Below are 16,290 nucleotides of genomic sequence, written 5' to 3'. Positions count from 1 at the left end.
TGATGCTTGATGTCAGAGTCAAGAAATTAAGAAGTGATTTACAAGCTTTACAAACTACACTCAATGCCAGTCTTCAATTAGAAATTACAAATTTGCAATCACAATGCATGGACCCTCTTCTGAAAATTGATTCTGAACTCAAATTGCTGCTTCAGAAATATACTGACCTGGCCACATTGGATAATTTTCAAAGTTTGGAAGAAGCTGTTGCAGCTCTTCAAGCCAAATTTAAGACCCAGGCTAACAACTCTGAGCAATTGAAACAGCAATTAGAAGAGCAGATAAATAATGTCCAGGCACAGCTCCAAACAATTGTCAAAAGCATAAAATCACAAGAAGATTTTGATCTAGTGATTTCCACTCTAAAAGAACAGATTCAGTCACTCCAAATACCTAATCTGGACCCTCTGAACAATGCCATAGCCGAGGTTAAAGAAAAAATTGAGACACTTGAAAATTTTATGAACAATTTGCCATCTTCTGATGCTTTGAATGCAATAACTCTGAGTGTAGCAAATATTAAGCTGCAACTTGAAACATATGAAGATTTTGGAAAAATTCAAAGTTCCATAACCCATCTTGAAGGTACAATAGCAGCAGTGCAAAGTGATTTGGCAAATGTACTTGAATCTCGATTGCCTGGCATTGTAGATACCCTTGTCAGTGTCCAGCAACAAATCACAAAGCTTGAAAACCTCAACACTGAATCTGAACTATCTCATTTTCATCACTTGATAGATGATATCCAAACAAAACTTGAAATTTTACAACAATCCACACCCTCTCAGGCAGATATAGCTCTGCTCCAAAATGCTATGCAAAATGTGGCTCATGCTTCTGAATTACACAATGTAAAATTGGCACTTGAATTTTTGCAAAATACAGTATCAAATCTGCCTACATCACAGGAACTTAAAAATATTAAGAGAGCAGTGAATAGGATATTGAAATCAGAAGATATCAAGAATATCCAGGCAGAGATCAAACATCTCACTCAGACAGTGGCCACTCTACCAACCAATCAACATATTAATGAACTGCATGCCCTGTTTGAGGATATCAGAAGACAGGTCCATGATCTTACAGCTCAAAATTCAAAATTGGCAGTTGTTGAAAATTTGCAACAAATTGTAGCTAATATCAAGCAACAGCTAGGGACCATGGAATCCAATCAAGCAAATGCTCTGTCTGTTTTTGCCACCCAGCTACAAGAAATTGTGCAACAATACAAAAAACTTGTTGTGGACATAAAAATCAAGCCGGGCCATGATGATGTTGTTAGAACCATCAATGAGCATCTTGAATCTGTAACAAGCAGATTGCTCACAGCAGAAAAGGAAATAACAGGCATAATAGAAAATCCTAAACATACAGTAATTCTTGAATTGTACAGCATCCCCAACAAAGAATATGATTCTCCATTTACACCAGGTGGCAAAATATATATGTTGTCCCCTGCACAATTTTATTATCAATTTTTTGTTGGGGGCACATTGAGACCAATCAAGATCAAATATTGGCTTCAACCACAGGCACACCACTACCCCACCTTATCAATAACAAATGCTGATAACAAAGTGAAAATCACCAGTGTGGAATTGGAGGATTTTACAGATCCCAATACATTAGAAACAGCCTATACTGAAGATGATGGCTCTCTGGAATTTAAAATACATATTGGGGATAAATTATATTTAGAAAATCCTGCAGTCTCAGCTGCTGAACACCCCATAGTTGCAATATTCTTGTTTACATATTATGTCTAGAAAAATTATTGTTGATGAATTACACAGACAAGCCCGACATAATTATAAGAGACTCCCAGTAGTCACAAAGGGCATAGATGATTTATGGCAAAGCGACTTGATTGAAATGGCAAGTGGACAGTTGAAAAACTTAGATAAAATCAACAAGGGCCACAAGTATCTACTCACTGTAATAGACACATTTTCAAAATTTGCCTGGGCTGTGCCACTCAAATCCAAGACTGGAAAATGTGTTACAGAAGCCATCAGAACAATCATCAATCAGAGTGGAAGATCCCCGCGCTATTTGCAAACAGATAATGGCAAAGAATTTTATAATTCAGTGTTTCAACAATTTATTAAAAGCCAGGCAATAAAACATTATTCGAGTTACAGTGATCTCAAGGCCTCAATTGTAGAGAGATTCAACAGAACCTTAAAAAATCTTATGTATAAACAATTTACCCTCCAAGGTAATTATAAATGGATTAATATTCTTCCAGAACTTCTACAAAAATATAACAATTCTGTCCATTCCACAATCAACATGAAACCCTCTGAAGTAACTTCATCTGATGAGCAAAAATTGATCAGCACTGTTTATTATCCTAAATATCAGCCAACAACAAGAAAGGCCAAATACAAGATTGGTGATCAAGTAAGAATCAGCAAATATAAGCACTTATTCAAGAGAGGCTTTACAAGAAACTGGAGCACAGAATTATTTACAGTGGTTCAAATTAAACCTGGGGCTCTTAACACATATATAATAAAGGATCACCGAGGAGAAATTCTCAAAGGCAGGTTCTATGAACAAGAGCTCAGCAAAACTAAACAGCCTGACACATATCTCATAGAAAAAATTATCCGCAGAAAAGGCAACAAGTTACTTGTCAAATGGCTAGGACTTCCAGAACACAGCTGGATCGATGCAAACAAAATAATAATATGAGCACCTGGGATGTTATAAAAAGGCTCCCAGAACCTGAACAGCAGAATAAGAGAAATGGCAAATTGCTACCTGATAATATTAGGTGTCTTATTGTTGGGCCATCTGCTTGTGGTAAAACTACACTAATGGTTGATAATTTTTTATTGGCACCCAACTGGTTAGACTGGAGAAACAGGCACTTGTATATCTTCTCTAAGAGCTTGGAACAATTAAAATATCAGCAGCTGATGAAGCTATATGATGGATTGGATATTGCCACTTTTGAACCAGATGTTAAGCCACTTGATGAATGTCTCGATAATTCTGTTGTTGTGTTTCATGATATTATATTGGATAATCAAAACAAGGTTAGAAACTTTTTTACACAGGGCCGGCACAAAAACATTGATTGCTTCTACCTGGCACAGACTTTTTCAAAAATACCCAAGCAACTGATCCGAGACAACAGCAATTTTATATGTGTGTTTCATCAGGATCATACCAACCTCAAGCACATACATGATGAATATGTAGGTAGGGACCTGAGCTACAATGATTTTTCCAAATTTTGCAGCAAGTGCTGGAGCCAGGACAGTTACGGGTTTGTCACAATTGATATGACAAGAACACCCAATAGTGGCAAATACAGAAATAAAATCGACAATTTTCTAGACATTGAAACATAAATAAATAACCATGAAAAGGCCAATTATTGATGATCTTAAATTAAGAAATTATCTTGTAAAAAGATTTAAGGGATGAAAATCAGAGAACCGTGGAATTTATGAAAAACACAAACAAACAGAACAGCCTGTAATTGATGCTATTAATAATTTAGGTAAGAATATCAAAACTGTTACAGAGCAAAATCAAAATTTGCTCACAGAGCTTGTACCTGTAGCTGCTAGGAACATATTAGATTATCCATTCACCCCACTTTCCAGTATTCATACACCTAGTCCTATTGCTCCTAGAAGAATTGAGGCTAGTCAGGATCCTATTGAATTGGGTCTTCTTGCTCAAAAATATTTAACCACACCTAAAGACAATAAAGATGAGGTTTTTGGCTTATATGCTGACACAGAGCTTGATGGCAGCATCATACATAGAATTGGCAATTTCAGAGTAACATTTATGGGAGATGATATAATTGTATATTCAGAATCTCGACTTGGAGAAAAAGGTGCTTTTGTTAAGTACACCGGCACGCCTGGATTGTGGGAATTGATGACTAGGAAAAGGCCTGGCAGCTATACAGATCAAGATTATGAGGATTACAAAGAAATATTAATAAAATCAGATGCTCTATACCAGAGCAATGATCCCACACAAAAAAGAGTCAAGTCGAGCAGTGGGGCAAAATACAACAATTTAATCAAGCCCATATGGTCACAAATCAAGACTGGCAGTGGAATCAAACAATACAACACCCTGCCCAAAGAATTTGTGTGGGTTGATGATGTCCGGAAACTTGTAGATAGGTTATTGGTGATAGCTGGGGAGGAAAATGCTGGGAACCACAATTTTTACAATGAAAAGGTTGGAATTATGGACATGATAAGCACCAAATTGTCTAATTTTATAGTGAATGACACTAAGGGGATTGGATATCTTATAAAAATTATTAATACTCTACCCCCCAAATTTTGGAATATTTCTGAGGGTCGGGGCCTTGTTAATGACATTATAAACAAGTTGCCATTTGAACTACACATTCCAGGCTATCAGTATTGTGGTCCAGGCACAAAATTGGACCATAGATTAAACAGAGGTGATCCTGGTGTTAATCCCTTAGATGCTGCTTGTAGAGACCATGACATTGCATACAACACACATTCTGATCTTGACAAGAGACATGTTGCAGACAAGAAATTAGAAGAGGCTGCATTTGGCAGATTTGTAAGCAAAGATGCTTCTTTAAGTGAAAAAATAGCAGCATTGGGAACAACCATAGCTATGAGCACCAAACAAAAATTGGGGTGGGGGTTGTAAATATGTATATAATAAACCTACAATGAAGGCCAAGGGTGTTATGTATCAAATACCTTATGCAGGTCTCAAATCTCTTAAAACTATTGATAGCCTTTTAACCAAAAAGCAGCGCAAGAAAAAAAGCTCTTGTATTGCCAAGGGTCATGGTATGAAATTGTTACTTAGTACCCCCCAATTAAAAAAATTACAGCAATCAAGAAAAAAATCACATGTGGGGGGATTTATATTTACCATCCCTGCCATCTTAGCTGCTCTCGGGGCTGTGGGGAGCTTGGCCGGGGGATCAGCCGCCATAGCAAAAACAGTAATAGATGCCAAGAAAAATAGGGCAGAATTAGATGAGCAGAAGCGCCATAACCTGGCAATGGAGAAACAGGGCAAAGGTGTTAAGAGAGCCATGAATAAGTTTAAAAAAAACAAGAGCCGCTTACAAACCAAGATATTGAAGCTTTAATCAAGCCACTGGGTATCAAACATTTTAGAGGTGTGTACATGTCTGATTCTTTACCAGAACAACCACTCAACAAAGAGTGTGGCATTGTTAATTTGGATGAGTACAAAAATCAGGGCACTCACTGGATCTGTTATCTTAAATATTTAAAAAATGAGGCATTTGTATTTGATTCATTTGGAGGTGCTCCACCTGAAAATTTAATAAAATACCTAAATTCATCTAATCTTTATTACAATAATGCCCGTGTTCAAAATTTCAAAGATGTTAATTGTGGACATTTGTGTTTATCTGTTCTTAGATATATGTCTCAAATAAATAAACCATCAATTGAAGATTTTCAAAAAGCCTTGTGGTATTTAAAACATCATGGGGGTATTCCATCTCACCAGCCAAAATTCAATATTGAAACTCAAATTACATGATGACATAGTGTATCCCAAAACAATAGCTCTCAGAGCATTTTATGGCATGTACCTAATCCCTAATATTACACACCACAACAACACAATTGCAGTAGGGGATGAAAAAATTGTCATCACTCCAGGGCAATATAATCTGTCCACTCTAAATGCTCAATTACCCAGAGGTATAGTTTTAAGTCAAAATTCTGTCACTCACAGAGTAGAAATTGTATCTGCTACAGAAACAGTGGATCTGGGTACTATAGGAGAGCTGTTGGGATTTGAGAACAACACAAAACTTGAACCAGGCATCAAACACACTGCTATGAATATACCTAAATTCTTAGCCATAGAGACTCTGAATATTCACTGTAATGTGGCTGAGGGTATGATCACCAAATCAAATGGCATAGGCACTCACAAACAAACTGGCATTATTGCAACATTTAAACCTAATTCTGAATTCATGGAGCCCATCATCTACAATCCATCCCCAACATTATATTTTCCTGTGTGCCATTATAGAATAGATAATATTGAATTGATGGTCACTAATGAAAAAGAAGAATTAGTTGATTTTGCTGGAGCCACAACAACTGCAATCATAGAGATTAACATTTAAATAAAAATACATACAAGAAAAAAATGGAAAATATTGAGAGTTATGAGCTACAATCATTCCCTCCAAACAGGAGGACATTTGCAAATTTAAATCAACCCAACACAGAGATTGAGGTTGATCTTGATGTAGGGGATGGATTTATACACCCCCACAGAGCAGATCTATACATCAAATTTGATGTTGTAAAGCTCGATGGTACAAATTATCCGGCAAATTCAAATATAAGACTTGTAGACAATTTTGTGCCACATCTATTCTCTGAAATTGAGATCAGAAAGCATGGCGTTGTTATAAACAGAGTGGATTATCCCGGCATTACCTCCACAGCTTTGGCCACATTAAAATTATCCAAAACCGAGGCTTCATACTACAAAATCGGTGGATTTGAGGCTGGTGATAAGATATTATCTAAAAACCACACAGTGCTGTTCCCCATGCGCCTATTGCCAGGATTCTTCTCAGATTATAAAGAAATTATGTGGAAGGGTGGGTTAAGAATCACATTTAGAAGAGCTGCAAATGATAATAATGCCTTGATGAGGTACAGTGCAATAAACTCTACAGGGGAAGCTCTGCCCAATACCCTACCTGATGCAGGCAAATGCATTATTCAGACTATGGAGTTAAGAATTCCCGTTGTTGAGTATGAGGCCAGTTATGCTCTTAAATACAAAGCTGATATAATAAAAAATCCACAGATCCCCCTACAATTTTATACATATCAATGTGTACAGAAGCCCGCATCTGGTACATATTATGAGTTTGATGCTACAAATTCATTCTCCAGCATACAATATGACATGCCTGATTTTGTAGTGGTATTGTTTCAGACTGGAAGACACAATAATCAGGAAAAAAATTCAAGTAAATTTGATAACTGCAACATCAAGAACATATATCTTAAAAATGGCAGAAATGAGGTCTTTCCTAGAGAAAATTACAATTTAGACATGTCCAAGAATGATTTCCTTAAATTATATGAGGCTTTTTCGGCTTTCAAGAGAGTCACTACTGGCAATACTGACATGTATTACACACCAGATGAATTCAAAACACAGAGACCCATGTTTGTAATTAACACTTCAAAAAGGAAACAAGTTGTGGTGAATGACAGGACAAACATTAAAATTATCTGTGAATTCCATGAGGCTTTACCTGATGACACCATATGTAGTGTTATTCTCATAGGTGAAAAATCATATGTTTATGATGTAAGAAATGAGAGAGTCACGGAGCAATTCTAGAGGGGCTCTGCATATTGCATTGTTTTAATATACAATTTGAACCTGGGGTCCAATTGAACTTAAACCGGAAGTAAATATGTGTGTGTGTGTGTCTTGGCATAGTTTTAAGTGTGGCCAAAAAAAAATATCAAGAAGAGCATATTTTTGACAAATTTATGGATAACAATCTCACAGAAGTGCCTTTTGCAAGTATAGGCACATCAATCTGAGGGGGGTCATACTTTCTCATGGAATCCATGAGGGCATTTTTACAAAAATCTTGGATTAGACAGGGTTCCACACTTGAGCAAAAAGCTCATATGGGCATGTTGAGCTAGGTTTAAGTGTAGACAATTCTGCTTGAGGGGGGTTCATACTTTCTTGGGTTTATAATACCACAAATACAACTACTCATATGCATTTATTGGAATTACTAGTAGTTCTAATAATGTATATGTGGTTAGGTTAGGAGGGCAAGGTTTCAAGCTCTTTGCTATCAGTTTTCGTGAAAATATTTATTGGCGTATTTCTACGGAAAATCTTGAACAATTTCTAATAATCATAATAGTCATTCTAATTTCCATGTTTTCATGAAGAAAAACTTTGTGATAAATAGTAAAATAAATGTACTCACCGCCTGGCATAAGGACTTTGTATTCTATGTTCTCATTAAATTTGGCATACTGAATGGAGGACTTGTTGTAGCGATTGGTGAGGGCTGCAGGTTCAGGCATGAGTTCAATGGAGCTGTTTCCGGTGTCTCGTCGCCGCCTGCCATGACCTGATGGTTCGAAAAGATCCAGGCAGAACTCCTAAAAAAATCAACAATATATGTTAAGTCTTTGATATTGGTGAAGCTACTTAAACGCACTGTATAAGTTTAGAGGAAACTTGATTAGGTACAAGGCATAAAATGTTCTTATAAACTCTTCCATTTTGTCGTGCGAGTTGCTTAGTAACAATAAAAGATCGACAATGCAATTGTACGTCGTCGTCAACAATTGACAAACTAATAATCTTCAACAGAAGATTACGGTATTATTACTGTTGCATTTATATCATGATGATTTTATTTGTAAGTCAAAAGGACATCAAACTTGTACACGCACCATCTCGATGCTGAGCACAGATAAAAAAATGGTAAACCTCTAAAATTGTTGAACCGCAGTAAAGTAGGGTACTATTATCGTATGAGGGAAACACCTACGAATCATATATTTCGGACATCTTTACATTGCTAACGTGTTATTTTCGAATGCGGAACATTTCTTAAGGTGAAATAATGCATTTCTAACTAAGATAATGTCTATTTCTTCTATTTACGAGTACTTAATGTTACTTGTTGTTTCGAATCTGTAACACATTATGGCCGTGATAGCGTACTGGTTTAGGGGGCGTTCTGAGAGTGTTTTGTCGATTTATGCAGTGTTGCAACCTCGTTCACCGGAAAATATCTACTTTCGTGCCCGGATTTGAAATTATGCTAATATGTCGCAACCCATTGACGTTAGCCTCACAAACCATTGACGTTAGCCCCACACACCATTCACGTTAGCCCCAAAAACCATTCACGTTAGCCCCAAAAACCATTTTCCGTAAGGTTAGGTTAGGTTAAGTTAGGTTAGGTTAGGTTAAGTTAAAAAAAAAAAAAATACTCGACACGTCTCGTTCTAGTGAAAACACGGCTAGGCTGAAACACTGGCTACGGGGTTGCATCATCTTAACACACGGAACATTGCACTCTCGTGCAAAAAGCAAATGGCGGGAGCAGAAACAGCGTGTCGGACAGAGATTTTCGCAGAAAACAACACGCATTCACATTAAAATGGATCAAATCTACATTCAGGAACTTCCACAACGCTACAGAAAATGATTTCCGTAAGTACTTTCTCCTGTAAATTTGAAGGAATCCGTTTCCCTCATACGATAATGTTACCAAGTATAGTCAAGAGTCATCTGGTGGATTCATATTATACCAATAAAAAAAATCACACAAAAATTTCGACGATACTATCAAAAACACAATATTCAATCAGTAAATAATATTGTACGCGACATTTAATAAAAAGCAAAACTTCTCTGACGATTTAATTCGAAGGTCACGGGATTACATATTTTAAGTCGAACATAGGTGCAGACTAAATACTTACAGGCTGACAATCAGCTGCGTCCATGCAAGCTTTGATCTGGGAGTGGATCCAGAGCGTTGATCTGTCTTTCATTGTGCTCAGCAGAAAAGCTTCGAAGTCAAGGAACACCTCATTGTAGCGGTCTCTGTAGCGCGCTGGTTGGTGAGGAATGATGGAAGCGAAGTCACGGTTGCGACATCTATTGGATGAAATTTACACTTTAGTCAAATTAACGCACACATTTATTTTTCTCTTAAACCACCGATACGCAAACACGAACTAAATTTATTTATACAGAATGTAATATTTGTAGGATAGTCCAAAGAAAATTATCCAAGAACTTGCAACGTGTTACTTATAAATAGACGTCGGATTTTAGGTTTTAAACCTATTTTACCTTTACAGGTATGTAAGAAATAATAAGTTATGTCAGCGTTTCGTTATAAAAACGCCACAACTCATGAAGTTTTATAGCGCCTAAAATAACCTATTTTGCTTGTTAGAACCTATTTTAGGCTTATGTACCTAAATCAAGCCGTAGCGAGCTGTGCTAACCACATCACCACGGAGTGTTTCGTGTATCATGCAATATCAACAATTGCGGGTTTAAATCCTGGCCTAGACATTGGTGTCATTTGTTATTTCATTATATCATCCTCATCTTCGCGATTAGCCAAAGGTGGCAGAAAAGCGAATTAAAATAAATCAATCAATCAATTATGGAGATATTTTAGAATGAGTAATCTTGAATTTCAGTCTGTCCATTATTTGTCTTGGTCAGTTTATAAATACTGTCAATGCTTCTTACAACATCGCAAGTATCATTAATGTTTTGGATTTCACTCAGGCAAGACTCCCAAGTTGTTGTTTTCAAGTCGTCTCTCTTAACGAGGAACGCTAGTGGCAACCCTGCCACGCGCCCCTGGTAGTTATGTGAGAGCAAGCGTTTGCTATGTTGGGTTGCATACGTACAGGATAGATTTTAAGCGCTTATAGCGCAGAAACTAAGCGCTTTCGAGGTAAACGTTATAGCGAAAAGTTACTTATTTTTATGATATCTACCAGCACCCAAGCGTTGTTGAAAGAGTTTTGCGACACCCTGTAAATAGAAGAGAGAGGGGTAATAGCACGCGGCGGGCAATGGTACGCATGCATGTTGAGAGCCACCCCTTGATCATAATGGATTCTACCCAGCATCGTTAGGTAGCAGAAGGTTGTCTGAACTTGCACGAGTAGTTTGGTCGATGTCGGAGGAAGTGTTTCACGTTGGTGAGTCTTTTTTGTGTTTTTGTCATTTTTCTTATAAGATTTTGTCGGGAGATAACTGCGGGTAAGTTGAAATTCAGTATGGCTAAAATAAGAATTTTCACTCTATCCACTACGTTGGTACCTTTAGTTTGAATTGCAACGTGGTTTGCCTCAGTTGTTCCTGTTTTTGTTCACACGAGTTAGGTAGAATGATAGTGACGTGCAGGTGGGATAATCGTACGCAGTGAGTCTTATTACCCCCACAGAACTATGTAGCAGGTTTTAAAACTATTTTTTCTAAGCATATTTCACTGTTTCAGTGAAACAGATTTCAGGGTAAAGATGTGCCAGGAAGACGGAAGGGAGCATCAATACTGAAGCTGTCTGCTTCCATCACAGACTCCATACGAAGATAGTATTTCAGATGCAGAGCTGTATCAAGATGACAGTTCAGTCGACTGTAATTCCTTTCCTCAATTCAATGATACTCAGAACGTGTGGTGTGTCTGTTTCGAGGGGAATTTTGTCGGGGTAGGGAGTTGTGGTAACGATGTGTGCTCTGCTCCGTGTGGATACATGCAGATTTCAGTGATGCAGACAGTGCAGTCAATTATAAATGTGATTTTTGTTCAGAAAAATAGACATGGTATTCTCCACCATTGTCAACATATGTGATTTTTTTTAGTACTATTGCCCGCATGGGTGGGCAATGGTACGCTTTGCATCACTTTCATTTTTTCTTTATAACTCTGTGATTTTTACTTATTTCGAAAATCTGTTCCCAACAATGTTAATCTAAATGTATGTAGTATTTTCACTAAGAAAAAGAGCTTTGTAAGTAAATAAATAAATTCACTGTAACTGTTCAAAGTTATGTGCGTGCAGTTCCCCCTCTCTCCCATATACACCCATATACACCTATTTCAGGATATAGGTATCCCATTTTCACACTATTATTTACGAATTTTGAACTATTGAACCTACTTCAGGATTATTCGAGCCTAACTTAAGATTTATAGGACCTAAAAATCCGAGGTCTACTTATAAAGTCAGTTATTCCCAAAGGCCTCGGGAATCTGTAGAGCAAGGTCGCGCATAACGGTAGAGAAGGGGAGAAAGCAAGTGGGCAGAGTGAATCAGTGCGCGCTGCTGCAAACTGCTGGCAGCTGCAACTTCGTTTTCCCCTCCATGCACTCACTTTCCCTCTCACGGGTTCATTGGTTGAGTCCTACTTGCGCAGATACTTGTTTTCGTTCACTTGCTCCAGATATTTCCTGCTAGTCCAGGAAATCAGATTTCCATTTCGATTTTAAAAACGCCAAACAGGTCTGTGGTCCACTCAGCCTCCTGTCAGCAGGTGAAAGTGTAAGAACAGCCAGCGTTAATGGCGGCGATAAAGATCATACAGATCTCGCATTTTGGAGGAAGAGTAAAGAAAATAATAATTTCGTACGACATTCATTGTTCTAATCCAGGGGTTTCCAAACTTATTCGTTTCACGGTTCCCTTAGTGTTTCAAGATTTTCCCGCGGCGCCCTAGTCAGAATGTAGGCCTAACACTTGCACTTGCAGCACTTGTTAGTGTTGTTAGGTTGCTTGGCTTAAATTAAAAAATAAACACATGTCTCAAATGCAGAAATATTAAAATGTAAAAATTGGATTGGAACAATCATATTCATAACAATCACTGTCATTTTAATGAAAATATCGGAACATTTCGCGGCGCCCCTGTAAGCCAGCCACGCATAGGTGGAGTTCTGGAGGGGCCTGGGGGGACTGACCCCCCCAACTTAAAAAAAGACTAAAAAAATAACACATGATTAAGTTCAGTTACTACATTTTTGTTATGAAGCCATACCTCAAATCTTGACGTTTGGCATGTTGGCATGTGCGGTAATTGCGCCGCAATAGCGGGCCTTAGACGATTTGATTGATGTGTACAGTTTGAAGGAAGAAAAACGTAAAATTACTTTGTGTTGATTCAACAGTTACTGCTGGGGCATCAAAAGAACTCTTTAATTTAATTTTTCTAAAATTTCTGAAGCTTACTATTGTACCGTAACTTTTTTAAAGTAATACGAGTATTATAATAAAAATTTAATGAAATGCAAAATACAATAATCGTACTGGTTTGCTGCTTTTAAAACTGACAACCAATATACGAATTAATATTTGTTTACTTAAGCGAGGAAATTTAACATTTTCAAATCTAAAAGGACTAAAACTCAGTGTTTTTAAGTTGTTGTTTTTTAAATTTCCGGGGGAAGGCCTCCGAACCCCTTATAAACTAGGGGATATTCAATAACCCTCAGGTACATCATATGCTTCTCCTAGAGTCTGGACCCCCCCAAAGCAAAAGCTCAAACTCCGCCCCTGCAGCCACGGCGCACACTTTAGTAACCACTGTTCTAACCATTGGACATTTGTATATTTGAAAGAGATGAAGTTTTCAATGGCGTTGAAAAATGTGGCAAATGTTTCCTTAAATTAAAAAAGCAACGCTCTCATATTCAGTATACAAAATTCCCTGCATTTTCTAAGTGGAAATTGTAAAAATTAATAAGTATAAAACATCATAGACAGAGAAGAGAGAGTTAAAACATTTTGATCAATACAAAAAATAATACAGTAAACAGTATTTTGCCAAATTATCGACATGCAGTAACTACGTTGTTTCACCATGTCGATAACACCGAAACAGTATTATATAATTCTACTTTACCATATCTACAGAATTTATCACTGTGTGTATAAGACATAATTATGTTAATTATTATTACGTGCAAAATCAAGTAGCGTGGTAATTTAAGTACCGGGAAATCGATTCATATAGAGTCCCTTATGCAGTTCTGCAACAAACCTGTTTAGATGACCTCACACGGAGAAAAATTCCCGAACACTAAAAGCATCCAGCGGTCCCACCTCTACGAATTCTCCCTTAATATGAAGCAATGATATTTACCCGTCTTTCACCAGAGCAACATGTCCCTGTGCATGAGGAGTTTCTGGGTCAGGCGATACTGTCACCTCTATTAGCTTCACGTACTTCCAGGCTGAAAAGAAAAAGTCAAGAATTGTCAGCAATGGATTCGGAAACAGAGCTATAATTAGGGACATTGAATTTTTGCCATGCGCGAAATCGCGAAATATGAAAAAAAGATGCAATTTTGAACATTCTGCACGTAACTACACCCCCAATGATGAAATATGCATGAGTTTTATTCGCGAAGTGATGCGAAATGCGTGCTTTTCCACGAAATGAACGCTTTTTCGCGAAATAACCGTTAAATATCATCAAATTAAGTAGAAAACACGCAAAAACCGGCAATCAAGGTTGTACGCTCAAACTGTCGATTTGTAACGTTTCGTACCACTGCAGCTGAAGAACATTTTATCTTCGATCACATCAGGAAGACGCTGCAAATTGGGATTTCCCATGCACATAATCTCAGTTCGAAAACTTCGCTCCCTGTCGAGCTGCATTCCTTTCTTCCCCCGAATGTCTACTCAACTTCCAGTTTCATTGAACTTGCTAGCTGTAGCAGCGATAAGATTAGTCTGTTCCCCCACATCAAGGGAAACAATGGTGTCATTTGTGTTCAGTCATGAATGAATTTTGTTTATCATCATGTGATTTTCAATATGTGTTTGTGTATGTGCAGTAGTGATTATTTTATTTGTTGGACAGCAAGGATATCCTTTAAATACATACAATGAATAAATCACTTGAGATATGCAATTTAGAAATGAAGTGATTTTGTGTTGATGTCTTCTTTTTGGTTGGACAGCTAAGTACTTGTGTATGTGTACAGTACCTAGGTATATAAAAATGAAGTAGTTTATCAATTTATAACTCTTTTGCATGTTGTTTCCTCTCATAATGAAAATGTGTGTGCCATTTTTTTTCCACCGCTGGTATATACCGCTGATCTAACATTTTATTTACCGCTCTCCTCAGTTTTTAATTACCATAAATTTGTATCCCTAGCTATAATGAATGAAATATAGTTTATCTGCATGTGTTAGCAGGAAAATAACTGTCTTGGAATTTCAATAACTCTGTAACCTTATGTCCAAAATGCATACAAGGATAGAAAAACTAACAGAAAAGTAGAGAATGTCCCTCTTCCTTATATATTTACATCTTTGTTCCCAAACTGAGAACGGCGCCAGGGAATACCAGGTTCGAATCCAGCCCTGGACATGGGTGTTCTTTGTGATTGTACAGTGGGATCCACTAGTATTACTCGGCAAATTGTCCACGTCGATTTCCATTAATTTTTCTCTTACATTCTATGTGATTTTAAGCGATGGATTTTTATGTATGTTGATGCAGAAGTTGTCAACAGCTTGTTTTGTTTTTCTTTTAATTCTTGAGCTCTTATTGGGTCAAATAAAGTGCACGAACATGGTGATGGACAATTTGCACGGTAATACTCATGGATCCCACTGTACGTATATATACTTAATTTTAAGAGAGCTGCAGACATCTAGCTGTACTTGGATTATTTTACGTCGCTTTTCTACCTTGCGTTAATCGCGAGGATGAGGATGATAAGACAAACACAATGATAAACCCACACCTTAACAAGGGTTCGATCCTGGAACCTTTCAAAATACACAAGTCAGTTAAATGAACGCTTACCTGATTCGGGGTTGATCCTAGCCCTCAACTGCAGCTTGGTCCCTATAGGCACTGCTTGGTCAACCGGAAGCTCGTTACTGCTATTTCCTGTTCTTGCTGGTGCTTCTTTGTAGAGGGCTACTTCGTACTCGAGTCTGCCGGGAGTTTCTTCAACGATGCCAGACACCCGTGCACCCGAAGAGCTAAAATGTAAGATGTAAATGTAGAAAAGTCAGTGAATACACAAATCTGTGACATGTGGCCATTTCTTGGGTCTGAAGTGAAAGAAAGTCATAATTCTTTTCCCACAATTGATGCATTGCTCACCCAGGGACGGCGACAGGGGTGGGCACGGGTGGGCAAGCGCCCACCCAAAAATTCCTGTGCCCACCCGATTGCCCACCCAATCAAATTCAATAAGTACTAATACTTGGGGATATATGAAAATAAGTGTATTCTGGTGTTCATAACATGTATAGTTTACTTGTGAATATTATCTATGCTAGAAATGTTCACATATTATCAACCCATAAAAAACAATTTTGTAATTTGAAAGTAAAAGTAATTACTAGAGCTATTGAAGCAAAAACTGTGATCAAATGAATACTTCCTTGATTAAAAGTAGCTAATAGGCTTAGGAGACTCAACATTTTGCAGGGTATGATCAAGATTAGATCAGAATTTAGGGTGAACTTGAGGAGTGGAGCTCCGGGCCTCCACATACGTATATAAATCCCGGCCTGGGTATGGTTAAAATAATCTCTCAATAAATAAATAAATAAATAAATAAGAACATTATCTTAGCGTTACTTCCTCCAGCAACAAAATAAATTATTTGGACTTTTTAATTATTATTAGAATAATTTAATCAAGAAGACTTAGATGGGCAGGCCATGTAACACGAATGGCAGAGGAAAGAAT

The 16,290-nt window shown here is 37.5% G+C and overlaps 1 protein-coding gene across 1 annotated transcript in view; it reads right to left on the bottom strand.

Moving 5' to 3' along the window:
* Positions 1–16,290, bottom strand: part of LOC145999545 (uncharacterized) — an 88,172-nt gene that overhangs the window by 8,344 nt on the left and 63,538 nt on the right. The window contains exons 5-8 of the mRNA XM_083136542.1: positions 15,391–15,572; positions 13,708–13,798; positions 9,519–9,696; positions 8,003–8,180 (exon numbers count right to left, since the gene is read on the bottom strand). Of these exons, the coding sequence (XP_082992668.1) occupies positions 8,003–8,180; positions 9,519–9,696; positions 13,708–13,798; positions 15,391–15,572 (629 nt within the window). The remainder of the gene's footprint in view (positions 1–8,002; positions 8,181–9,518; positions 9,697–13,707; positions 13,799–15,390; positions 15,573–16,290) is intronic.

This window comes from Lepisma saccharinum, chromosome 15 (genome assembly GCF_977018435.1).
Source record: "Lepisma saccharinum chromosome 15, izLepSacc3.1, whole genome shotgun sequence".
Classification (NCBI taxonomy): Eukaryota; Metazoa; Arthropoda; class Insecta; order Zygentoma; family Lepismatidae; genus Lepisma; species Lepisma saccharinum.
Note: the sequence above shows the minus strand (reverse complement) of the source record. Positions and strands in the feature narration are given on the sequence as shown.